The following is a 26,185-nucleotide window of genomic DNA, read 5'->3' on the forward strand; positions in this document are numbered from 1 at the left end:
AGTACAAACACCTGATTGAACATTGCTATAAGGTAATATGTTCAAGGCATCATCAGTAGTGGCAAGATAAACTAAATGTGGTTGAAGAGTGCACATCTGGGGAAATAGATATAACACACACACACACACACACACACACACACACACACACACACACACACACACACACACACACACACACACACACACACACACACACACACTGTATTTTATTTTTACAAGAGATAAATAGACTGACACCAAGCACTGTAAATGGATGACCACAACAAAAGCAACAATGATTGCAATTACCAAACACAAAACACACTCATACTATGTCATAATATTGACATTCAGTCCAGTAATCCTCCACTGTAACAGCTCCTTTACTTTGCAGTGAAAATTGATTTGTATATTTTTTGCCCCTGAGTCCTTTGGGATTTTTTTTTTTTATTCAAACAAAGTCACAAAAATTATAATCATCCTCATCAGTTCACTCAGTCCCGTGTAGTTAATTTTTTTTATCTTGATCTTTTGTTAGCAGTTTTATGAGTCATCAGTTTTCCATTAGAGTTCTGAAAATGCTTATTCATTCAGTTCAGCAGCATAGTCAGTTACCAGGTTACCAGAAACCTGTACTTGTCAGAGTCTTTTCCATGAATTCCTTGAAGATGAAACCCTTTTATAGGAGCATATTTGCAAAAGAATCAGAGTCCACCCAGAACTGTCTGTAAATGACAAAAGACTTAAAAATGACCATGGTTAAAGATTTGATGAAAGTTCATAATAATGCAGTTGACAAGGAAATTTAGTTATTTCTGAGATATACATTTTAAAGTAATAACTAGAATTATGACTTACAACATTATACCAGAACATATAAGATTTTTTGGGTTCAGATCCTGGTTCAGCCACTTAACTGGTTGTAAGACCTTGGGTGAATTACTTACTTCCTTTAAGCTTCAGTTTCATCATCTATAAAATAGGAATATCAGTTTTATTTATCTTGTGAGGATTAAATGAGATAATGCATGTAAACCATTAAGCACGTGATAAACACACATTAAGTGGTCATCATTTTTATATTGTGATGGTAGAAGCATGGGAGAAGACTAGTGTAGCTGGAATGCAGAGCAAAGAAGAGAGTGGCATAAAGTGGATCTGATGCAGAGATCAGGGCCTTGAGGTCTGTGTTTTGAATTTTATCCTAAATGGGTAAGAATCTATTGAAGCGTTGTAGGTGACAACATCCAATTTGTAGTCTGCTCTAGTGGCACTGAAGAAGATGGACAAGGGTGGGAGCAAAGTTGATGTGGGTAGAACAGGAGGCCACTGCAGATTGATGATACTTTAAATTAGAATGGTAGAGATGGAAGATGTACACAAATATGAGTGTGACCTAGGGAGTAAAATAACAGGACTTGGTGATGAGTAGGTTATGGGAATGAAGGAGAAGGAAGTGTGAAAGATGACTTCTGAGTATGTGGCTTGTGCCACTGGATGGGCTGTGGTGGTGTTTATATTAGAAAAATTGAGGACAACTAATTAGTAGGGGATTGGTCAAATTAAAACTGTACATACATATAATAGGATGCCACTTAACCAGGAAAAGTTACATAGCTGAGGAAAGATGATCATATGTAGTATGGATTAGAGAAAGGTTAGACAGGTATACCTTGGAGATATTGTCAGTTTGGTTCCAGACCACCACAATAAAGTGAATATTGCAATAAAGTGAGTCACTGGAATTTTTGGTTTCCCAGTGCGTATAAAAGTTATGTTTACACTATATTGTAGTCCCTTATGTTTGCAATATCATTATGTCTAAAAAAATAATGTGCATACCTTAATTAAAAATACTTTTTTGCTAAAAAAATGCTAACCATCCCCTTAGCCTTCAGTGAGTTGTAGCAGTAATATCAAAGATCATTGATCACAGATAACCATAACAAATAATAATAAAACAATTTGAAATATTGCAAGAATTACCAAAATGTGACACAGAGACATGAAGTAAACAAATGTTGTTGGAAAAGTGGTGCCAATAGACTATCTATGCAGGGTTGCCATAAACCTTCAATTTATAAAAAATGCAGTATCTGCAAAGTACAGTAAAACAAGGTATGCCTTGTAAATAGCATGGAAAAATATACACTCATGGAAGAATTCCCAAATAATAAACAACATTAGAATGAAGGAATAAAGTCAAGTATAAATATGTGAGTCATTTCATTAAATAGAATAAATTAAATTGTTCCATCCTCTGGACCTTCTCAGATTGGGTTAAATCAGAAAATCCAGCTATATGCTGTGTATAAGAAGTAAACATAAAATAATATGAAAAAGAAAGCTTGAAAGTAAAGTGACAGGTAAAGTACTAGGCAAATGCAAACCAAAAGAAAGGAGTGGCAAGCAAAAAGGAGGAATAGCAGTATTAACAGCAGATGAGGTAGAATTTAAGGTGAAAAGTACACTGTATGATAAAACTTCAATACATAGGAGATATAACAATGATTAAAAAAGCTAGGAGACCTTGGTAAATAGTAATAATGGGAGACCTCTTTCATAGTTGGACAGATCTAGTAGATAAAAAATAAGATCATAAATAAAAAATAATACAACCAGTGCTTTTGGTTTAATAGATATATACTAGATCTTTATACCCCTCAAAAAGAGAATATACATTTATTCCTATATCTAAGGAACATTTGTAAAAAATTGACCATGTACTTGGCCACAAAGAAAATTATTACACTATTCCTTAACCACAGTTCAGTTAAATTAAAAATAAATATTAAAAGATGACTAAAAAATCTTAATTAAAAAATTGCACTTGATATAAACCCTTGATATGACCCCTGGGTCTAAAAGAAAATAAAAAATGACATTATATGCAAACTGTCTAGAAAAGGATAGAAAGGGGAACACATCTTACCAACCACTATGGAACATAATGAAAGCTGTTTTGAGGAAAAAATAATGGCCATAAATGCATTATTATTAAAGAAAAAATGAAAGAAGAATTAAGTACTCACTAAATTAGACTACATTAAGATAAATTACAGAACGACCAAGGATTTGAATGTAACAAGACAGTGAAACAGTGGAAGTACAAAGGAAATCCATAGCAGAACTTTAAAAAAATTATCTCAGAGTAGCAAAGTCCATTCTGTGTATAACTTAAAGCTCAGATGACATTAAAAAAAATGAATTAATTCAATTACCTAAAAGGGCAAACAGTAAACTGGGAAAAAATATTTGCAATTCAAATCACAGAACTAATTTTTTAAATATATAAAATGCTTCTACACATCAATAAGAAAAAGACCTCACCAACTCAATAGAAAAATGGGTGAATGATAAGAATGAAAAGTTTTGGGACTTCCCTGGTGGCGCAGTGGTTAAGAATCCACCTGCCAATGCAGGGGGCACAGGTTCGATCCCTGGTCCAGGAAGATCCCACATGCTACGGGGCAGCTAAGCCCATGCACCACAACTACAGAGCTTGCACTCTAGAGCCTGCAAGCCACAACTACTGAGCCCGCGTGCTGCAACTACTGAAGCCTGCATGCCTAGAACCCGTGCTACTCAACAAGAGAAGCCACTGCAGTGAGAAGCCCGCACACTGCAATGAAGAGTAGCCCCTGCTCGCTGCAACTAGAGAAAGCCCGCATGCAGCAATGAAGACCCAACACAGCCAAAAATAGATAAATAAATTAATTTTTTTAAAAAATGAAAAGTTCTGTAGTAAAGAACTTATTACTGAGTTCTGGATGTAAGTCCTTTGTCAGATCTATACTTTTTTATTGCTTTCTCTCAGTCTGTGGCTTTTATACTTAAATGTGTGTTTTGTTTTGTTTTTTTTTGGCCACACCATGAGGCATTTGGGATCTTAGTTCCCTGACCAGGGATTGAACCAGTGCCCCTTGCTTTGGGAGTGTGGAGTCTTAACCACTGGACCGCCAGGGAAGTCCCTAAACATGTGTTTTGATGAATGGAGATTTTTATTTTGATGCAATCTAATTTACCATACTACTTTTTTCTTTTATAGTCTTGCTTTCTGTATCCAGTCTAAAAAATACTTGCCTCATATGTTTTCTTCTAACAGCTTTATAGTTTTAGGTTTTACATTTACATCTCTGGTACATCTCAGTTTTTGTGTAAGATGTGAAGTAGGGATCAAGGTTCTTTTTTTTTTTTCCCTCCATTGGCATTTCCTGAAAAGGCTTCTCTTTCCCACTTTAATTGCTTTGGCATCTTTGTAGAAAGTCAGTGGACCATATATGTATGGGTCTGTTTCTGGACTTTATGTTTCCTTGCATTGATCTCTTTGTTTTTATGCTAATACCACACTGTCTTGATCACTTTATCTTTACAGTTTGTCTTAAAATCAGTGTAAGTGTCCAGCTTTAGCCTTCTTTTTCCAGATTGCTTTGGCAATTCTAGGTCCTTTTGCATTTTCATATAAATTTTAGAATCATTTTGTCAATCTCTACTTTTAAAAAACTTGCTGGATTATGATTGGCATTGTGTTTAATCTGTATGTTCATTTGGGGAGAATGAACATCTTAATGGTATTAAGTCTTCTAGCCCATGACATGGTGTATTTTCCATTTATTTGGGTCTTTAATTTTTCTCAGCAATATTTTATAAATCTTAGTGTACAGGTCTTGCATGTATTTATTTATTTATTTGGTTGCGCTGGGTCTTAGTTGCAGCAGGTGGGATCCTTAGTTGTGGCTCACCAGCTCCTTTAGTTGCAGCACATGTGCTCCTTAGTTGCAACTTGCAGACTCCTTAGTTGCAGCCACTGGGCTCCTTAATTGTGGCATGTGAGCTCTTATTTTTTTTTAATGTATCCCTAAGTGTTTCATATTGATGAAACTGCTAAAAACAGAATTTTTTTAAATGTTACCTTCCAATTGTTTGCAGTTAGTATATAGAAATACAATTGATTTCTGTAAATTGACCTTGTATCCTGTGACTTGTCAAACTCACTGGTTTTAGGAGCTTTTTTGTAGATTCTGTGAGAATTTCATAGAAAGTCATGTCTGTAAGTAATGACTGTTTTATTTCTTCCTTTCTAAATCGTATGCCATCTTTTTCTTGCTTTATTGCACTGGCTAGGACTTCTAGTACATTGTTGAATAAAAGTAATGAGAGAGGACAGCTTTGCCTTGTTCCTAATCTTAGGAGGAAAGCATTCAGTTTTTCACTACTGTTTATGATGTCAGTTGTAGGTTTTTTTTAGATGCTCTTTATCAGGTTAAGGAAGTTCCCTCCTATTCTTAGTTTGCTGAGAGCTTTTAATCATAGATGGATGTTGAGTTTTATCAGATGCTTTTCCCTATATCTAAGGAGATGATCCTGTCTTACCTTTATTCCTTTAATGGGACCCAAACTGAAGGAGCAGCACCTAATCTTCAGACATGTCAGTCTCAGGTCCACATGATGGCTCTTGAAGTTTCAGCTTGGTCATGACATAAATTCATTTCTCTTTACAGTGAATCATATGACTACATTTTTCCCCCAGAAGGGGCAGTGAAGCCACATGGTAATAGGTAGCTCTGTATAATCCTCTTACAGGGAGGACACCAAATAATTGAGATCAGTAATACAATTGACCACACACATCGTTCTGTTTTGTTGTTTTTTTTGTTCCTCCTGCTGTAGCATATTCTTATTTCATCATTTCTTCTTTCATCATTTTGAACTATATTTTCTACAGTTTTAAAGTACTTTATGTATTTGAAGCTCTTTTTATCTCCAAATCAATGCATTATATTTCATTTTTTCCGGTAGTTTTTGGCAATATAGAACTTGTTACTGTTTCAGATATTTTTTTCTTAGAAATTTAAGTATAACTTTGAATTAGATAAGTTCCACTGTTAGCCCTCCACTTTATTATGCAAATGAGAAACCAACTTTTTAAATACCTACAGAGAGGGCATAGTTCAGTGAGAAAGATTTTTGTAAACAATGCGTTTTAAAAGTTCATCTTCTGGGGCTTCCCTGGTGGCGCAGTGGCTGAGAGTCCGCCTGCCGATGCAGGGGACCACGGGTTCGTGCCCCAGTCCGGGAGGATCCCGCATGCCGCGGAGCGGCTGGGCCCGTGAGCCATGGCCGCTGAGCCTGCGCGTCCGGAGCCTGTGCTCCGCAACAGGAGAGGCCACAACAGTAAGAGGCCCGCGTACCGCAAAAAAAAAAAAAAAAAAGTTCATCTTCTAATTCTACCTTATTAGCATGCCAAGCCCATGAGCCTCTCCCAACTCTTTGCCATCTAGAGTAGATAACCCCCCATTTCTCCTGAAGCTAAATCCTCTGATAACCAGAGGGCTTTGTGCCTACCTTCTTGTTCATACACAAGACTCAATACACAGTCTCAATACACACTCCACCTGACAAGTGAAACCTTTAACCTACACATGTTGAAGAAATGTGCTCCAAACTCAGTCTTGTTTAGACATTATCTCTCAATCCAAGAAAGCCTGTTAACCAGACTCTTCATCATCACATCCTCTATTTTTCTATCTTAGTCACTCCACACACATCATTCTTAATTACATATAATGTAATAAGGTTGTGTGTGTGCGTGTGTGAAAATTAATATATTAAAAAGAAGAAAAAGATCTGGAAAGACAAACTGAAGTATATCTTTTTATCTGTATTTTGCTATTTTTATTTTAAAATTGATATATAATTAAGAAAAAAGTTTCTTTTTGAGAAAAATGTAAATTTGGTCTCATTTAATGCTGTATTTTAAATATGATTTCTTGTTTTAGATACTCAGAATTTTTGAGCTGGAAAGGACCAATTGTCCTATTTAGTATTTCCTGTCCACCTCACCTCCCAGGTTTATGGATACAGAAACTGAAAAGCAGAAGTGGTTTGTTACAAGGTCATGTAGACTGGTAGAATATTCTTCTAGAACAGGACATTATCTGAATATCAGAAAGCAAAGAACGCTTGAGAAATAGTTTCTAAGAATCTAGTTTAAAATAGCCCTGTAGGGACTTCCCTGGTGGCACAGTGGTTGAGAACCCACCTGCCAGTGCAGGGGACATGGGTTCGATCCGTGATCCAGGAAGATCCCACATGCCGCAGAGCAACTAAGCCCATGCGCCACAACTACTGAGCCTGTGCTCTAGAGCCTGTGAGCCACAACTACTGAGCCCTCATGCTACAACTACTGAAGCCCTTGTGTCTAGAGCCTGTGCTCCGCAACAAGAAAAGCCATGGCAGTGAGAAGCATGTGCACCGCAATGAAGACCCAACGCAGCCAAAAATAAAATAAAATAAGTAATTAAAAAAGAAAATAGCCCTTAATTGTTTTAACCCAGGGAATCACTAAAATACAAAAAACGCCTGAGAAAAATCCACTCACTCTTTTACAGATGTTTATTGAGTACCTACTACTTTATCATCCAATCCACAACTGGGATTTTGAGTTGTATAGTGAATATTTCTAGATTTTTAAACGATATGTATTACGATATGAAGGGTTGAGTGAGGATGTAAAGGACATGAAGAATTATCAAGGCTCTTTTTCTCAGTTTCAACATCTGAGAGATTCGAGGTAGTGATAATGATAACAGCTAAGATTTATTGGCTACATATAATTTGCTAAGCACACTTTTGTGCATTTTACATTTATTGTCACTCTCAACAACTTCATAAGGTGGGTACTATTGTTATCTGTATTTTATAATTGAGGAAATCAAGGCACAGAGAAGCTATGAAAATTGCCAGTCATCTGGCCAATAAGTGGCAGAGCTACAATTTGAACTTGACCAGACTTAACTTCAGAGCCTGTGATCATATTGCAAGGCTATGTTGTTTTCTAATACCACAATTCCTTCCTAAATAAGAAATTATTCTAGGTCAAATATGTGTATAAGAAAATAAGTTAGGCTTAAATATAAGGGGCTAAGTCATACTAGGTAGTTAATAAGCACAAGTTTAGCAGGTTAAATGGAAAACAGTGCTTTCTGTATCTTCAATTTTCTTGTTGTGTGTTTTAGCTTACTAGTTACAAACATGGGCTTTAGACTAAGATCTGGGTTCAGATTCTGGCTTCACCACTTCCTAGTTTTATGACCTTGGACAGGTCAAAGGTCAGTAAATGGAAGCTGCTGTTTGTTGTTGGTTTGGAAAGCCTGTGGTGACGACTACATTTCTTTTTCTTTTCTTGATCAGGTGGATTTGTTTAAAAAGAGTCTTCTGTTGATTCCTATTCACCTGGAAGTCCACTGGTCTCTCATTACTGTGACACTCTCTAATCGAATTATTTCATTTTATGATTCCCAAGGCATTCATTTTAAGTTTTGTGTAGAGGTAAGTTAATATTCTGCCCCCCCCTTTTTTCCCATTTATTTTGTGATTGACCAGATGGTATCTCAGCTCTAGGATAGAACAGCAGAAGTCAGTACCACAGATGATCAGTTTCTGTCATGTCATGTCAAAAATGTTGGCAGAGAAAAGGACAAGAGGAATCTCCAGGTGGGAAGAGGTAGCTGTCCACGATCTGGATCCCTCTCTGAGATACATGCCCTGTTTTGGATTTCATCAGATTTTTTTCTGTCTTTCCCTTAAAACTACATTTTGAATGTGGATAGAAATCATTTTCCTTGGTTTCTCTTAGAGCTAAAATTGGCTTGTATCTTCAAAATAACTTCTGTAGAATGTATTATAGCCAAGAGAATCAGCTGGCAAAATATTAGAGTTCAGTTAATAAGAGGTCAATAAGATGGTGGGATACAAAGCAAGAAAAATCAGTATGTTTCCTGATTCTCCCGCACAGTTAGAAAATGTAAATGAAAACAAAGATTCCATTTTCAAAAGCAAAGACATGAATTACCCAGGAATATACACTAACAAAAAATGGGGACATTCTTTGTGATGAAGACTCTAAAAGTATTTAAAGGAAATCTAAATAGATGGGAAGACAGGCACACTCAGTATTGGAAGGAGATTAATTCTCCCTAAACCAGTATAAACTAATTTCTGTCCTAATCAATTGCCCAGGAGGATTTTGAATGAAACCTATAAGCTCATCCTAGAATTCATATTGCAAAATTCATGTGCATGAACAGCTAAAATAGTTTTGAAGTAGATCAAAACTGAACAAAGGAATATTTGGTCTACTAGATGTCAAACCATGTCACAAAGTTTTAAAAATTAAAGCTATTTTAATTATATTGGTTTAGGAATAGACAAGTGGATTGGTGGAACAGCATAGAGAATCTAGAAGTAGCTCATGTCTATGTGGGAACTTAGTATATAATAAAGTTGGGGACGGACAGGCTATTCGATATATGCCATTGGGAAAATTAGCTCTCTATTTGGAAAAGTAAAATACAGGTTCTGTTTCCTACTATTTATAAGAACAAATTCCAGATGGAATAATGACCTAAATATAAAACACAAAAGAGTGTGGAAGGTCTTATACAGGACCAAAAAAAGCAAAAGACATAAAGGAACAGATTGATAAATTTGACCATGTCATCATTTAAAACTTCTGTCTGTCATAAAGTTAAAAGGGATAGATTTGGAGAAAATGTTTGTGACATAGATAATAGTCATCCAGAATATAAAAAGAACTCCAAATGAATAAGAAAAAGAAGGATCTAATAGGGACAAAGGATAAAATAAGTGATTTTTAGGAAAAATGCAAATAGCCATTAAACACATGGAGAGGTGCTCAGCCTCACCAGAAATATGGGAAATGCAAATTAAAACTACCTCAGGGTTCCATTTTTTGCCTATTATGTTAGGAGAAGTTTGATGTTACTAAACTGGGTGTAAGAAACAGGCATTCTCAATTTCTGGTGGAGTGTATAAATTGATACAGCCACTTGGGGAACAATTGCAATTCTAAGCAATTCTAAGTGCCTTATAAATTAAAAAGACACATATCCTATTACATACCAGTTCTATTTCTTGGTACATACTACATAAAAATACTTGTATATGCACACAAGAATGGGGCATACACCAGGATGTTCATTGCAGCATTACTGATAATAGTGAAAAGTCAAAACAACCTAAATTTAGCTCTACTAACAGAATAGCTAAATACATACACTGTAGTATATTCACAATATTAAACTGACCATAGCAGTTAAAAAGAATATAGTAGATCTTTGTGTCCTAATGTGGAAAGATCTCCAGGACATACTGAGTTTGGAAAAGCAAGTTGCAGAATGATACCATATATGGAAAGAAAATATGAATATGCAGATACGTGTATGTGTATATTTATGTATGTATATACAGACACATACTTGTATCTCTACATGTACATACATGCTTCTGCTCCACCTTCAGGGGGTTAATTTAATTCATGTAACCTCTGACTTCACCCTTAGAAAAGATAGGCAGAGAAAGATACACAAAGAGGTGGAGGGCATAAGGGAAAATTAGGAACTCCAGTAGGCTTCATCTTGGTAGAGATTTCAGCAGTGGACTTCACTGTATTTAGTATCCAGGATGGGTTTTAAGTATCACTTTCTAGAAGCTGAATGATACTTTTACCTGAAGCCCTCAAAAACATGGAGTATATCTAAGGCTAGAATGTTTAAATTTCATTTCAGTTATTAATGATTTCTGCCATGGGTTCCTTCCCTGTGTTGGGCATTGGCAGTAATTAAGGCTTTCTTTTTGTTTTGCCAGTATTTATTTAAGTTTCAAATTCAGCAAGTTGACTTACTCCTGGAAAAGGCTGACCATCTCATAAAAAGATCTAATTAAAGCATATACCAGTGTCCACAGTCTAAGTGCATACAGTACAGAAGGTCTGAGTCCTTCACTCTATAAAGTGAAAAAGGTCTGAAATCAAGTTCCAGCTTTAAAATCTTTAATGCATACTCTGCCCAGTGGTGGGGCCACAGCCTCCTCCTTTGCTTCTGTCTGCTGCGGGCAGGTTCCATTTTTCACCAACTGATGGAACACAGCATCTGTGTTGTGGTTTCTTTTTAACCAGAATATAAGAAAGTATTTGCTGACTGAAGCCAGAGAAAAAAATAGACCTGAATTTCTTCAGGGTTGGCAGACTGCTGTTACCAAGGTAAGTAAGTGATAAAAATGAAAACCCAGGCATGTCAAGGGGCTGGAATTGTCTAAGGGGTGGGTGTCTTTAAAAGCACATGAAGACTGATCATGAAGATACCAACAGAGAGCCTAGAGGCTGCAGGGAGGCAGCTCAGAGTAAACCTCAGTTCAGTATTCGTCACCTGGCTGCCCAATTTCCCACTGCCTGCTGGGGCAAATAAATTAAGTCATTTCATCCTGGGGGCAGCTGCTGATGATATAGTTGCTCTGTTGAAAAAAGGAAAAAAAATTTTTTTTGGTGGCACCTGCCTCTTGCCTCATGGCTCTTATTTCCAGATGACTCATATAGACCCAGAGAAATACTGAAATGACTATTTGGATTCACTAAGGGAGCAAGTGCACTGGGCTGCTTTCCAGGCATTTGGGGAAGACAAGTGGCCTGAGTGCTTCAGTCTGAACAGTCTAGAAGCAGCACTCTGGCCATAGACATAAAAGCTGTATGAGGGGCAGAGTGAGCAGGCCTAGCCTCTTAACCCTGTCACAAATATCAGTGTCTTCCGTTCTATGGGCACTGCTTTGTTTTCATAGTGTTTTTGTATGTATGATCTCTTTTGATCCTTACAATCTGTAAGGTAGGCAGGTCATTTAGGGATAAGAAGCTCTTTATTATAGATGAGAAAACTGAATCCTAGGTGTGAGCTTCCCCAAAGGCCATCAAAACTATTGACAGAGTGAAGTCTTTGAACTCAAGTCTAGACACTGTTAAAAAGGCAGGGTCTTGAAATAAACCTTTAACCCAAACCCAAAGGGACAAGGCTTATTTGTTTATCCTTGAACTGTACTAAATGCTAACTTCTAATCTTACGTTTTGTGTTTTAAATAACCTAGCATATTAGTTCAAACCAGAACTGAACTTGTGAATATTCTGAATTTACCCAGTAGTATATCCAGGTATTCTAAATTTAATCAGGATCTTTCATATTCCAACACTTTAGGCAGAATACAGTAACCAGTTCTTTGGAAAACATACTGCTTACCTTTAGCATGTCTTTAAAAGAATAGGACAGAGTTGTGAAATATGAGATGAAAAGGGAAGACTGCCAAGCAGCATTGTTACTAAGTATTCAGAGTCCAGGCCACGCGCTGCGGTCTCTGATCCACAATTCCATTTTGATTCCATTGTCAGTGAATTGATAGCAAAACTAATTATCCAAATGGAAGTTTTAAAATAGGATTTTATTTGATTTCCCACTTCTCATATTTAGGCAAAATGTTCTAAGTTGTGGTTGATTGATAGCTCTTTTCATGGCCAGATGCCTCCATAAACTCAAACACTTTGAATACCAGAGGTACACACCAGCTGTCTTGGATACAGAGAAGTTTCCTATCTCGCTCATTTTTCCATAAAAACAGCTTTTCTTATCTGAAGAGGAATACTTGGTTTTATTTTAATGATCGTTTTGTTTTTCCCCTTAGTGTATTCCACAACAGAAAAATGACAGTGACTGTGGAGTATTTGTGCTCCAGGTAAAGAAATAGTTTTTTCAGTATTTATAAATTAAATTTATTGGGTTTAGGGAGGAGAAGTGGGATCCCTCTGATGTATACAGGTACTAGGTACAGATAACAGAACACTTTTCCTCCCTACCCTCCTTTGTTGTTGGGAAGCAGTAGTTTCTGCATTTTCATATATTATCATTAGGAAGAATCACCTTCTAAGGCTGAAGGTGAATAACTGGTATCATCCATATCTTATCAGAGGCTATTGGTAAGCCACATTGGAGACTGACGTGAATTTGTCTGTTTCATAGACCCTTGGCATTGGTAGTATTAACTATATTTTTCTAACCATTGGCAGGTGGTCTTTAACCACAGAGTAAAACCTAATTAGATTTTAAATAAGGGCCACATTTAAGCACTGTGCTTTCTCATGCTGTAGATCTTAGGTCTCAAAGGGCTATTGAAAAAGTGGTTATACATTTATGAAGGAAATTATAGTATATAACCCATGAATTTAGAGATTTCCGAAGATCTTGGAAGATGGGCTCACTCATATGACTCACGTTTGTAAACAAATTCAGGTTCTCACATAAAGGCCATGTTAGGTCTGGCTGCATTCTCAGCAGGTTTCACCTTGAGAAGAATTGGAGCCCCTTCGTCGGTTTTGCTTTTCACAGTATTGAGTGGGGAGGGAGGGAGAATCCCAAGACATATACTTGCCTGGGAAATTGACTATAATTTGGAGGTAAATGTTTTAAAACAGTGTTACGAGTTTAAACAAACTTTAACATTTGCCTTAGGCCCTATTCTGTTAGGTGTGCATCTAGTAAAATACACTGGGCTGGTACATACCTCCACGTGCCACTGAAGTGTCTCTGGGACCTTTGCAGTACTGCAAGTGCCTCGCCTTAGAGCAGCCTTTCCAGTTTTCCCAAGAAGACATGCCCCGAGTGCGGAAGAGGATTTACAAGGAGCTGTGTGAGTGCCGGCTCATGGACTGAAACGCAGCAGGGACTCTGGGAAGTCTGACCAAGTTGGAGCAGATGGTTTGTTACTTGAATCTCCAAACACTTATTTGAATTTTTACAGATATTTCAGATCAGTGGTGTTGGGCCACTGTTGTTACCTCAAATTTATTTTCTGCCCTTACTCATTTCCCTAGTTACTATGTACTATTTTTTAATGTTCAGTTTGGTTTCATTTTTAATTTTATGGATTCTGTGTGTGTGTGTCCCCCCCATATTTAATATTTATTATCCAAACGCATGCATATAGACAGAGCATGCAGTGCAGAGTATTAAAAAACAAAAAAAAAAGCCTAGTAGATTTGGTGCAGCTTTTGAAACTTAGTTAGATGTGAACTGAATACAGGTTTAAATTTTAATTCCAGAACCTAAAAATGCAGGATGTTTTTGATACAACGTAACTCTGAGAATAGTAGATGTTCCCTGGGGCATAAAGGGTAGCTAGAAGGGGTTTCGGACAAAGCCAGTCCTGTTTTATTTTTACCAGCAGCACCTTTCACTGACTTCCCTCTCCAAGTGAGTCACATTCCTTTTGAAGGGTGAAAAGGAAGTGGTCATAAACTGACTGGTATGTTCTATTTATGGAGGCACACTTGTAAGCACAGTGCCTGCTTTGGGAAGAGTTGATTAAGGTATGAGAAAAAGACAGCGACCTTGAGGGTCCATTTATCTTCACACATGAGAGATTTCAATCTTGGTTTTAAGAAGCATTTATAATAAATGCTTTAATCTTACAAAGGCTTTTGCTGGGACACTGATTCCCTGGATTTTTCTGGTTTTGACCCATTAAAAAATTAATACCTGTCAAAACTAGTGGTCAAACAAACGAGAATTCAGCCTTTCTAAGAGTAATTGTTTCCCATATGGAAGAAGTTAAGATTTGCCAAATACCTTTCTATTTCAAGGGTATTTAAAATATAAACATTCAAAACTGAAGACTGACTTCAGGTATTTTGCACGTGGGTGGGGAGGAGAGAACAGGAAAGGTATTAAGGGAGACTTGAAACTGGGGGAGTACAGCAAACGTTGTGAGTTTTTTCCCTCTTCTCTAGTGATCTCAGCAGCATGCAGGGCTCATCTGCCTCTGCTTGACCAACCCTGAGACTCTAACACAGGAGTCCTTTTTTTTGCTTCCATGAACCTCATCTTCTGGGGGAAGGCATAAGTGGCCCTGTCCTGATTATTACCCTTGGCTGCATTAGGATTAAGGTAATGGATCTTGCGTCTTTAATCTAACAAAGTTTTATGATATTGGAAAGGAAAGGAAGTAAGGAAAGATGCATGTTAAACTACATCTTTTCTGAACTGGGGGAGGAAAAACAACAAATGTGTGTACAAGAAATTCAGAAGCTTGTACAGAAAAATACCAAGTAAATGGCAGAAGATGCTTCGGTTTATGCCTTGTTAGGTGTGAGGTGTTGAAAATAAAAAGCTAAAATGTGCAGTTTAACTTGGCCATAAGGTAGGGCTGACTGCCAGCAGTTGAGGGCAGAGTCAGAACATGTTTACATGCAGGGTTCCCACCCCCAGACATTCCAAGCACCAACACCAGTGTTTACATTGTAAACAGCCCCAGCACTTTCCTGGTCCCTCAGACTCAAACTCCTTAGTATAAAACCAGGTCAGTATTTCTTATTGTGCTTCAAGTCATTAAAAAGACTGACATTAGAGGCACTTTGTGCTGCTACAGGTAGGGTTGTATCAGCATTAGGAAAGGTGACAAAATGGGCTGGGTGTCTTCTTGAGGTTTTCAGGCATAATTACACAAACATGAGATTTTTCAAACCTGTATGTAAGACATTTGCCATTTTTTTTTGTTTTTGGTAATGGGTAACTAGACTATTGATTAAAAATGTCTTACACTTCAGAGCTCCGTATCTCGTATCTCACTCTCTGACAGAACGAGGCATACAGAAGAGACAGACTTGTGTTCTGGCCAAAATCTGAATGCCCGAAGTTTCAGTTGCCATTTCCTCCACTCTGAGAAATGGTCACGCTCTTAACAGGGAGGCAGAGAGAACCTAAGGTGAGCTGTCCCAAGTCCAGGGTGCCTTTCATGTCCAGTTTAGTAGGGCACCTTGAGGTACATCGTCCAGCGTGCTTTAGCTTAAATGTCAAGTATTTTAAGTCTGGTTAAAATGTTTCTCTGTTGTTCACGAAACTTGCTTCAGCACACATAGTCGCTTTCCCCCATCTTGTGATTAGGTGCAAACCTCTATTTAGCCCAAGCCCTAAGTTTAGAATGGCCTTTATCCTGATGTTTGCAATAATGGCTTCCTTGCAACAGAAATTTTGGAAATACAGTCTGGGCTGTTGGTAGAAGAGACAGGCATTGTTTTACTCTCACTAGCTTGGCACTGAGTTGTTTGGGTGCCCTCAAGGTGGGCAGACCTTATGCTTTTGGGGTTGAGGGCAGGCCTTATCGGACTAAAAGCTGCTTATGATGTGCCTTCAACAAGCTGCTCAGTCCTCTCCATCAGCAAATTTACCAGTCTGTAGTTGCTTTTATCCTTTTGTTAAATCTATAGCAATGAATGTAGATTTAGTTCAACTTTTAGTTAAGTTCTCTCAAGAATCATAGAGAACCAACCTTCTCTTAAGGAAGGGATGCACTTAAGGAAGGGAGAAGCAGCAGTTGCTGCCAGTAATCCCCAAATCATTTTTTTTGGCTTTGCATTTTATTTTCTACTTATCATTGAATATGATTAACATTGGTCACCTTGAATTCATAGTTGGAACAAAATAACAGACCTAACTGGGACACAGCCAGCACTAGCCTAAGTTGAGCTGCCCCTTTTCTCTGCAGTTGTGGTATGCTACTTCCCTGGGTTAGAAGGAATAATTGGGAGCTCTGGGTGAATCAGACTCTTCAGGCGAGAACCAGTGTGTTAATAGTGTGAATTAGATATCCTGCTGATTACCTGCTCTGCTTAATTGTTAGGCAACTGAACTAATCAGCAGGTGTAAAGCACATACTTTGTTATGTGCTAGGCTCTGCCTCCTGGCCTGTAGATAATTAAGAAGACCTAGGGAATGCCATCAGAAGTGCTAATTGTATTTGGGTGTTAACAAAAGCAGATCTAGACAAGCTGTCCACTTAAATGGTACCTTTTGGTTAGAAAAAAATTATTTAAAGATTGTGATCATGTAAAAAATCACTCAAACCTTCTAGCAAAAATATTTTTTTGAAAAATAAACTAAATGCCTTTATAAATGTGTGTTCTCTTGTGTTGGATAAAATGTACTCTGTTTGGTAATTTTTCCCAGTGACATACCAGTCACGAAAAGGCTCATCTATTAACAGTGACCAGTGTGGGCCCTAAGCAGCCCACCGTGTCCATTAGGAGCATTTTTTGCAATGATGGAAATGTTCTGTATTTGCATCCTACAAATTCCATTATCTACAACAGCCATTAACCACTGGTGGCTATTGAGCATCTGAAATGTAGCTAATGTGACTGAGGAACTGAGTGTTTTAGTCAATTCGCTACATGTGGCTAGCATATTAGTAACTAACTAACTGTCAAATTAAAATGGACATGCAAATTCTGCATACTATTCATAGATTTCCCCCCAAAATGTCTTCCAGAGTAAAGAGCGCTTCAATGTCATTATCGGTGAGGAAACACAGACAATGATAAGTTGGTCCAATTTTATTGAAATCTGTTACAGAAGACAATTCAAATAGGAACCACTGTGGTTTTAACGCCTATAGAAAGCTGAGTTACATTTTACTGCAAAATATAAAATACATTAATTCAAACTACAGTGTACAAAGATTTTTAATAATGAATTGTATGTCCTCATTAAATTAGATATTTGCAAATGTCTTCCTAAATACAACTAATTTAGAGCTATCTTTTAAAGTTCAAATAGCCAGTTTAAATTTGAGAAAACATACACTTACTGTAACATGAAAGATGTTCAATTGAGATACTTCAGCCCCAACTTCACAAACTACTGGAAATTAATTAGGAGATACTTTGTTGCTAGATGAAAAAAATATCACTTACATCAGGGAAAATTATATTAGACTACCAGTGTAAAATGAGCAATAGTTCACATAATATTAGAGAAATTCTCTCTTGCCTTACAAATGCAAAACAAATCCTCCAGACTCCCTTCTCTGTAGAGACCACCAGCTCACTACCCAGGCTCTGAAACTCACCACAGTTAGTTAGGGGAAAAAACAAAACAGACTTCAGTATGAGAACGAGCCAAAACATTTCCCGAGGGAAGCATTTCTGATTTTTTCTTAGGCATTCTCTCTTGATCTTTAAGCTCTTTTTTAAAAAACAAAACAAACAACCCCACTCAATTCCCAAGATCAGTTTGAAAATGAAAAAAATAGATCTGCTGGCTCTCACAGCAACCTTCTTCATGTCAAGGCACTGATTTAACTCACATCTCCTGATATTTCCTCCCCATTTCCTACTGACAGCATCCCCCCCTGCCCTTAGAGTAGTTGAGGTTCCCTCTAATACAGACCCTTGTGTTTTTTTTTAGCATTAGCTAAAACATATTTTGAAAAATGTGTTTAGTAAATACCCTTCAAGTCCTGACCTAATTTCCTGATATATAAAGCACATAAGAAGTGGTGTCCCCTGCGACTGTCTAAGGCTTACCAACTATTTAGGAAGTTCCCTTGACTCTAAGTTTGCCTTTAGAGATTAAAATTCAACATAGAAAAAAATTCAGTTATCAAAATCTATTCCTAATTTAGAGTAAAGCTACATTACATGGCAAAACTCCACTTATTAAACTTTTATCTCATGCAAACTTAAAATTTTATAAATAGTAATTCCAGGCCCCACGATAGACCATGAACCTACTTAGATACAAACATGGTAAACACTTAAAAAATTTTTTCCCAATCTTCCTAAAAGAAGTGTGTTTTGGCTGATAGAGCAACATTACACATGAAGGCTGTTGCTAAGGAACACAATTTTTGACCTGGTAACAGAAATCATTCTGGTAATCTGACACACAACCAAGATGCTAAGACTACAGAATTAAAGGCATTCTTTTGGATTCTGTCCTTTAGTCATTTTTTTAAGTGGAAAACCATGAAGAGCCTTCCAGCTCAGCAGAGACATATTAAATAAAGCTTGGTAAAAACAGGCAGGTTCGCAGACCTTGGGAATACACATCAAATTCAACAGGCCAAAGGAGTGAGTTTTTCATGACAGGGCTCTCACCACTCACGGGTTTTGGGCCAGTTTTCCATAACCTCCTCTCCCAGCATCGTAGTCCTGACGATACTCGTCTCGTACCTTAATTGAAAAGAACGTGTTACAGTATAGAGAAGATGAGTGTAACAAACGTGCTTCCTAAAATGTGTCAAATAACTAAGCCTTTTCAGATGTCATGATGTGAACATTTCAAGCAGAACAGAACATAATTTTAAGCAATTGATAATATAGCTCAACTGCCCTGCAAAATTATTTAAGACTACTTAATGGTGTTTTACCAAACACCGGGTTCATACTCAGCATTCAAAGATAGCACGTTGCAAAGAATAAACTATTTTAAAATAAAAATGTAAAAGTCATTTTAGTGCATTTTGCTTTTGTTCAACACTCTTGGCATGTGGAGAACATTTAGCCCCTAGCAGAAGTCCAATAATGGTTGCTTGTGATGTAGATAATATACTATTTAATGGTTTTTAAAAATAATTTACCATCGCTTCTCGGCCTTTTGGCTAAGATCAAGTGTAAAAATAATTTACCATCCCCAGTGGGTGGTTTTCAGATTCACTTCAAGCCAAGGTTATAGGCACAAAGTTATTTTCAAAAGAGCAAATACAGATTGACAAAACACTTGTCATTTAGGACTGGAATCCCAGGCAAAGGCTGAACCCAGAGAACCTTTCTGCATACCTGGCCCCCAGAACGCCCACGGCCATACTGCCTGCCCTCCTTAAAGCCTGCGTCCCAGTCTGTGCGAATGATCCGGTCATCCAGACGAGTTCCATTTATGTACCGCATGGCATTTTCTGCATCTGCTCTTAAATAGTACCTTAATTATAATTATTAAGGAATTAGCATTTCTCCAGATATTTTTGTAAACAGAGGAAGCAACATCTAAATGAAGCTGAGTTAAGAAAAAGTACAAAAACTAATCCAACCAGATGGAGTTCAAAGACAATAATTTGTCTTGCACAGGCCTGTTTGAGGTTGGTCCAGAAGCAGTCAAAAATGACACTTACCTGTGGCTACACTGATGATTTTTTGGATAATCCTGTTAAGTATCTGGTTCCACTGTCTCCATATTTTGGTTTGCAAAATATAAAATATGTTCAGTGCAGGTTTTAACCACGAACTGTTAACCAAGAAAACAACAGCATCTTTGGGTTCCCTGAATATGAAGCTGTATATTCAAGAACCTTAAAAAGAGGTCACGGTACGTATGAATTGCCATTGCATTTCATCAGAAGGAAACACTCAAAGTATCACTCAAATTAGTAGTTCCAAACCAGATCTACTAAATCTGTCTTTGGGGTGCTATTAAAAAAAAAAAATCTCTGTAAGTAATACTTATGATCATTAGCTGGGTTTAGGAAATACTGATCTGGACTTCTTCCTCTTGTCTTTAATTACACAGGTAGGGAAACACTGAAATTCCAGTGTCAGCATCTACACAATGCCTAGCACACAGTGGGCATTCAATAATTTTTTGTTGAATGAAATAAATGCTAAAGGGCAAACAGGAAAAAACACTTAACAATGAACGGTAGCCTTTCTTTCAGGTATTTGCCATCATGATTGTTGATCTCTGACCTTCAAGGCAGATGCAAAAAACACTCCAGTTCTTAGAGACTGGTTATTATCTAGTATTTTCTTTGCCTTTTCTGTCCCCTGTGAACTATTTTACAGTATTGGCACCAGAGGCAAAAGTAAAACCTAGGCACTCGTCCCTCGTATCTGAAGGAAGAGTGGAAGAAGCTTGCAGAATCCAGAAATCAGATACCGAAATCAAAAGTGGGCAATAGGTTCAAAAGTGGGGCTTCTGGGACTTCCCTGGTGGCGCAGTGGTTAAGAATCCGCCTGCCAATGCAGGGGACACGGGTTCAATCCCTGGCCCAAGAAGATCCCACATGCTGCAGAGCAAGTAAGCCCATGCGCCACAACTACTGAGCCTGCACCCTAGAGCCCACGAGCCACAACTACTGAATCCCATGCGCCGAGAGCCCGTGCTCCGCAATGGGAGAAGCCACCGCAGTGAGAAGCCCGCGCACCGCAATGAAGAGTAGCCCCTGCTCGCTGCAACTAGAGAAAGCCTGGGCACAGCAACGAAGACCCAACGCAGCCAAAAATAAATTTACATATTAAAAAAAAGGGTTTCTGGTTCAAGCTGATAGAGCACGTTTTCTCTTTACTTCTCAAGGCACCCATTAAAACAAAAGAAACACATATACAAAGAGAAGAGACCATAAGCAGACTAGAGATTCAACAGAAGGTGAAGAGTACTAGTGGATGAAACAAAGTCACAGTGCGAAATACTCTTGAAAGGGCTTAAAGGAGACAGCAAGCCCAGGAGGCTTTTTTTTTTTTTTTTGCGGTACGCGGGCATCTCACTGTTGTGGCCTCTCCTGTGGCGAAGCACAGGCTCCGGACGCGCAGGCTCATCGGCCATGGCTCACCGGCCCAGCCGCTCCGCGGCATGTGGGATCCTCCTGGACTGGGGCACGAACGCGCGTCCCCTGCATCGGCAGGCGGACTCTCAGCCACTGCGCCACCAGGGAAGCCCCCAGGAGGCTCTTAATTCCAAGTTGAATAACAAGTGAGGCTGCATATAGGGTTTAATTAAAGGTGTCTATGTGGGGAAAAGACCCGTTAACAGAAAGGCATTTAATCCCAGGCAAATAAAAATAAAATGATAGGGATCTGAACTGTCTGGAGGAACTAGGGCATTGTCCTTAACACTAGCAAGCCAAATAAAATCCCTTTTCATTCTAGCATTTGAGAAACCCACATGTCCCAAAGGCAAGGCAGCAACTTAAGAAGTGCTGCCTGGGGACTTCCCTGATGGTACAGTGGTTAAGACTCTGCTCCAAGCGCAGGGGGCCCGGGTTTGATCCCTGGTTAGGGAACCAGAGAGGCAACGAAGATCGTGTGCTGCAACTAAGACCCGGCACAGCCAAATAAATTAATTAATTAAAAAAAAAAAAAAGTAGTTCTGCCTAGATCCACATAGTCTTTTCCCCCCTAATTATGATCAGAAACCCAGGGATCACCAGAAACTGAAGGAAATTTTACGGCATAAATGCAACCAAAAGAAACAATTCAGGGCACAGAAAAGAAAATTCAAGACACGGTAGATCAGGTCTGGAAAATTTCTCAAACAAAATGACCAAAAAATATTAGTTAAACAAAACATCACAGGATAAATCCAGAAGGTCCAATATCTGGAGTTTCCAGGGGGAGAATAAATGGTCACAAGTAAATATAGCTTTGGTTTTGACCTATAAAATCAAGCTATATACATCTACATAATGAAATACTATACAGTTGTTTTAAAAAGAGATCTACATATGCTAACATGAAGCAATTTCTAAGATAGGTGAAAAAAAAATGAATGCATGCAGTACGCTACCCCACATCCATAGGATTACTTCTGGAAAGACCCACGAGACTCATAACTGATTGTCTCTGGACTTAGAATGGTACAGGGCTTTTATTTTCACTACGCTCTGGACTTTTTGAAACACCATAAGCATTTACATCTTCAAAGATTATTTTAATCAACTATGAAAAAAGAATGGATTTCAGGAAGAATGTTAATGTTACTAGCTTTCCCAGTGTAAGAGTATAGGCACATTGGACAGAAGGAAGGAGAGGCAGAGATAAGTGTAGGGATGCTAATCAATGAATATCCTCACTCATCTTGTAAAACAGGGTACCAGCCACTCTGGGCCCCACCTCTGGCCAACAGCTACATCAAACACACAGGAAGGATACTCCACAAAGCAGAACCCACATGCTGTTTTCTTCATTTTATCCAGGCCCATGATGATTTTCTTTATGTCACCACTTTTGCTGAAGAGTTCATAGATTTGTTCTTCAGTTGTATAAAAGGAAAGATTTCCAACATACAATGTACAGCTTTTCTTCAGTAATTTTTCCTGTTCTTCATTGTCACCCTAGAATTTCCAAGAGCAAAGTGAAAAAAGAAAGGCACAAAACAATGTGAAGCGTATGCTCCAAGTTATATTTTTTTAAAGCATGAATATACATGGATACCACACACAAGAAACAGGTAATATGTCTGCCTCTAGGGAGAATCAAGGGACTGCAAGTCAGATCTCCATGTATGGAAGTCTCATTTAATTCTCAGAGCTGAATGAAGTAGGTCCTAATTTATTATCCTCATTCTACCTGAGGGAAGACAGTTAAGTAGCTTGTCCAGGGTCACACATCTAATGAGTAGTTGTAGCTGGAATCCAAACCCAGTCTTATCCCCAATCCCATACTTCCTTAAAAGTTCACAGGACAAGAGTCATTTTAACGATACATTAAAAACAGGTTTTCCAGGACTCTGGAATGAGACATTAAATAAAGCAGATTCACTTTATTACTGCTGTTACTGATTTGTTAAAATTATGGTCAAGAAGCATTTTCCTTTTTCCTTCTTTTCTCACACATATAAGTCATGTCCCACCAAACCGCCTACAGTTTAGGACAACTGGTATAAGTACTTATTTAAGGTATGATAATAATGTGGATCCCATTCAGGAAACACTGTAGAAATTCTACAAGACAGTATCTTACTACTATCTAAATGAAGCTATAGGCTTTAGACTGCAGAGATAAACAACAGCAAAAGTTGAATCCTTTCACTGTTTTAATCTTGCAGGATGCTTGAAATTCATGATGGTTATGATGTGGAACTTTCTAAAGTAATGAGACCTGTAAAAGTGGTAGAATGAAAAATCATGCCTGGCATACAGTAAGCATTTAAAAACAGCTGACTGCGTGAAAATCTAAGATCCTTCTCAATTTGACCTCAAATTTCCATTTCCCTACCCTACTAATGCATCTTAAACATTCTCCACACCTACCTTCTTCTGTATGTGACCCCTCCTTTCCCCGTCACAGGGAATTTCCTGAATCCTCACAGCCCCTCCCTTCCCACTCATCATTTCTGCCTAGATTATGATCACTTACCTCCATTGTAAATCTGTACATTTACAGTCCTTCCATTTACAATCCCACAATCCCTAGAGGATTATGAAGTCTTAGGGTGTGGAAACTGTCTTCCCTCCCTAAAGTTTAGCAGAAGGCTTCAGCAACAGCACTCAATACAAATTTACTAAACAACCACTAGTTAATGAGTGTCAGTCACCTCCACCCCATCCCCGCCTTTGCTGATACTGAAGAACCCACCTTTAATATCTGTAGCCTCCCCCTTTTCCACAGAATCTGCTGTGACGTGGGCCAAACGAAAATTTCCCTCTTCTGAAACCCAGCAGTTCTCCGATCTTGACATCCAGACACTTAACATGCTGGTCCCCCTCCACACTCCAAGGTCTCCCAAAAGGTGGAGGCAGGGCTCAACTGTGTCTGCCACTCACCACGTACAACTTGTGGAGGGCCGTTTAACTAGCCCAAGGAAAGGACGCGAAACGCCAAAGCGCAGTTTGGCTGATGTAATTGAAAATTTTAAAATAATTAAAAGCCCCGGTATCTGGGTCAGGATGGCGCCTCCACATGCTCCACGTGTCAAAAAGACACCGCTTTCCCTCATCACAAAGTCACCTTCCCGCGGCACCGTTCGGGAAAACGTGAGACGCCACTACTACTGCCGCCCGTCTGCACTGCCCCGGGGTCAGGCAGCGGCTGCTAGGGAATGTGAGAGCGAGCCTCAAATTCCCTGCCTACGAGAGAAGAGGATTCAGTGATATCCAAACGCCCTTTCAGAATCCATTCCCCAGCAGGCACCGAGGCTTCCCTTCGCGTTTCGGGATACCAGGGAATGGGAGACGACACAATGAGACAAGAGCAAACCAATTCTCAGCCTTCTGGCCCGGGGCCTCCCCTTCTCGCTGCCCCGCTTGCCTCACCCGGAAGTGCTGGTCCCGGTACTGGCTCAGCTCGACGTAGGAGTCGCTGCGCAGCGCCTTCAGGAGGCCACCCGACATAGTGCACAGATTTCAGCCAAGGACGCCGCCACTGCGAGAAAAACGAAGCCGCCCCGGCGGTAGCGGAACCGGAAACGCTCGGAGGCTGCTGCGGAAAGTCGAAATCCCGAGCTCCAATCCCAGCGCGGCAGTGTCGTCACCTGGCGGCGCCGGCGCAGACGTGGTCCGTAGTCAGGCGTCGCCGATCGGAAGTGAGAGCAGCGTGCTCTGGGTTCCGGGACGCTCCGAGGATGATTCTACGGCGGCTGCTGGCCGCCCTGTTGCACAGCCCGCAGCTGGTGGAGCGTCTCTCTGAGTCTCGGCCCATCCGGCGTGCGGCGCAGCTCACCGCCTTCGCACTGCTGCAGGCCCAGCTACACGGGCAGGACGCCGCCCGGCGCCTGCGAGCCCTCGCGGCAGGGGCCGCAGGCTCCCTGGGCTGCCGCGCTGCCCGCTTCAGAGACACCTTCATTCAGGAGCTACGCCGCAGCCTCCGGGAACGCCCGCGGCCACCACCAGGTAGCCAGAAGGGCCCGGGAGCAAACCCCTAAACCCAGGCCGGGCCGAGTCGAGGTCTCCTGCTTTCCCTTCTGGGCTCGACACCGGCCTCGGCGCTAAGAAGTCATCCCGGACACTACGCACGGCTTGGAATCCTGACTCAGATGGTCCGCCTACAGAGGTCCCGCTCATCAGAGATCCCAGGCCAAACCGACACCCCCGGTGAAGGAAGCCCTGTGATCGGACGGGTCACAGCGTATGAGGAAAGCCCCCGAAGCCTGACAGAAGTAAAGACTGGGCCCTGATACCCCGCGCGGGCAGAGAGCCATGGACCAAAGTACAACCGGAAAGAGGGTCTGCCCTCTGAAATAGGACTAAAACTAGTGATGGATGTTGCTGCCTCTGCACTGATATAGCAGGACACTACTTCCAGGGGAGATCCTGGATGAAAAGACAATCCTGCAGTTGCCAAAATCCTCTGATTAAATGTGAGCTGAGTAATGGGTATTGTTACCGGACAAGGTTCTTTTGCCCCATGCGTAGCAAGCCAAACGCTGAGATGCAGCGGTTTGCAGCAAAGATAGGGTTAACTCTCAAGACAGCCAAGGGAGGAGGAGAACTAGTCTCAGATCTGTCTTCCCCAAGGCAAGGGGCTTCGGGTATTTTGGGGATAAAGAATAAAGAACCGGGCGGCCTGAGACGTGGGGAGCGTGGGGAAAGGTGATTGGAGAAAGGTGTGATAATTGTAGTTCTGCACAGGTGTAACTAAGCCACATGCATCTGCAGCTTGAAAAATGGAGGCTCTTAGCACCACCTGCCTCTGCCGGTGGAGTTTTCGGCCCTCTGATGTCGAAAGGTCAGGAGCATGCCCAGAACTTGAACTAGACACAGCCAAGTGCAAATTCCTGGAAAACAACTCCATCAAACATCTTATTGTTTAGGCTGTGTGCTGCTTGGAGGCCTTGTGAGTCTTAAAATGACCTTGATTAGTGAAGGCAGGTGAAATGGATTGACT

General features: G+C 39.7%; 3 protein-coding genes across 7 annotated transcripts in view; 2 read left to right on the top strand and 1 right to left on the bottom strand.

Moving 5' to 3' along the window:
* The window catches only part of SENP5 (SUMO specific peptidase 5), a 41,981-nt gene extending 25,214 nt beyond the window's left edge, over positions 1-16,767 (top strand). For 2 of the 4 annotated variants that reach the window (XM_082625028.1, XM_082625031.1), the window contains exons 7-10: positions 8,176-8,313; positions 10,961-11,044; positions 12,505-12,555; positions 13,419-16,767. In XM_082625028.1, the coding sequence (XP_082481154.1) occupies positions 8,176-8,313; positions 10,961-11,044; positions 12,505-12,555; positions 13,419-13,529 (384 nt within the window). In that variant the 3' untranslated portion in view covers positions 13,530-16,767. The other 2 variants (XM_082625029.1, XM_082625030.1) reach the window with 2 other exon arrangements.
* A 429-nt stretch (positions 16,768-17,196) lies between these two features.
* On the bottom strand, positions 17,197-24,775 carry NCBP2 (nuclear cap binding protein subunit 2). Of its 2 annotated transcripts, none has more exons than XM_082625578.1 (4): positions 23,939-24,592; positions 22,514-22,695; positions 19,433-19,571; positions 17,197-18,826 (listed from the first exon to the last, which is right to left on the bottom strand). In XM_082625578.1, exons 2-4 carry the CDS (start codon positions 22,561-22,563, stop codon positions 18,755-18,757), a joined length of 261 nt encoding a protein of 86 aa, XP_082481704.1. In that variant the 5' UTR covers positions 22,564-22,695; positions 23,939-24,592; the 3' UTR covers positions 17,197-18,754. The 2 variants fall into 2 exon arrangements, with proteins under 2 accessions (XP_082481704.1, XP_082481703.1); XM_082625577.1 differs by lacking the exon at positions 23,939-24,592 and adding an exon at positions 24,616-24,775 and having other exon boundaries at positions 17,198-18,826.
* A 58-nt stretch (positions 24,776-24,833) lies between these two features.
* NCBP2AS2 (NCBP2 antisense 2 (head to head)) lies at positions 24,834-25,675 on the top strand. Its single transcript, XM_082625579.1, has one exon. The coding sequence runs from the start codon at positions 24,924-24,926 to the stop codon at positions 25,221-25,223; it is 300 nt and encodes a 99-aa protein (XP_082481705.1). The 5' UTR covers positions 24,834-24,923; the 3' UTR covers positions 25,224-25,675.
* Positions 25,676-26,185: the final 510 nt, after the last annotated feature.

The sequence above is a fragment of the Mesoplodon mirus genome, assembly GCF_964341445.2.
Source record: "Mesoplodon mirus genome assembly, chromosome: 6".
Lineage (NCBI taxonomy): Eukaryota > Metazoa > Chordata > Mammalia > Artiodactyla > Ziphiidae > Mesoplodon > Mesoplodon mirus.

Bases quoted from the DNA above. Each gene is read 5' to 3' on its own strand.
- NCBP2 (XM_082625577.1), bottom strand. From the start codon at position 24,693: ATGTCGGGTGGCCTCCTGAAGGCGCTGCGCAGCGACTCCTACGTCGAG. The intron at 19,572-22,513 runs GTATCCTTCCTG...ATTATAATTAAG, and splicing joins TGTGGGTTCTGCTTTGTGGA to GTACTATTTAAGAGCAGATG. The intron at 18,827-19,432 runs GTATGCAGAAAG...TTTTCAATTAAG, and splicing joins GTGGGCGTTCTGGGGGCCAG to GTACGAGACGAGTATCGTCA.
- NCBP2AS2 (XM_082625579.1), top strand. From the start codon at position 24,924: ATGATTCTACGGCGGCTGCTGGCCGCCCTGTTGCACAGCCCGCAGCTG.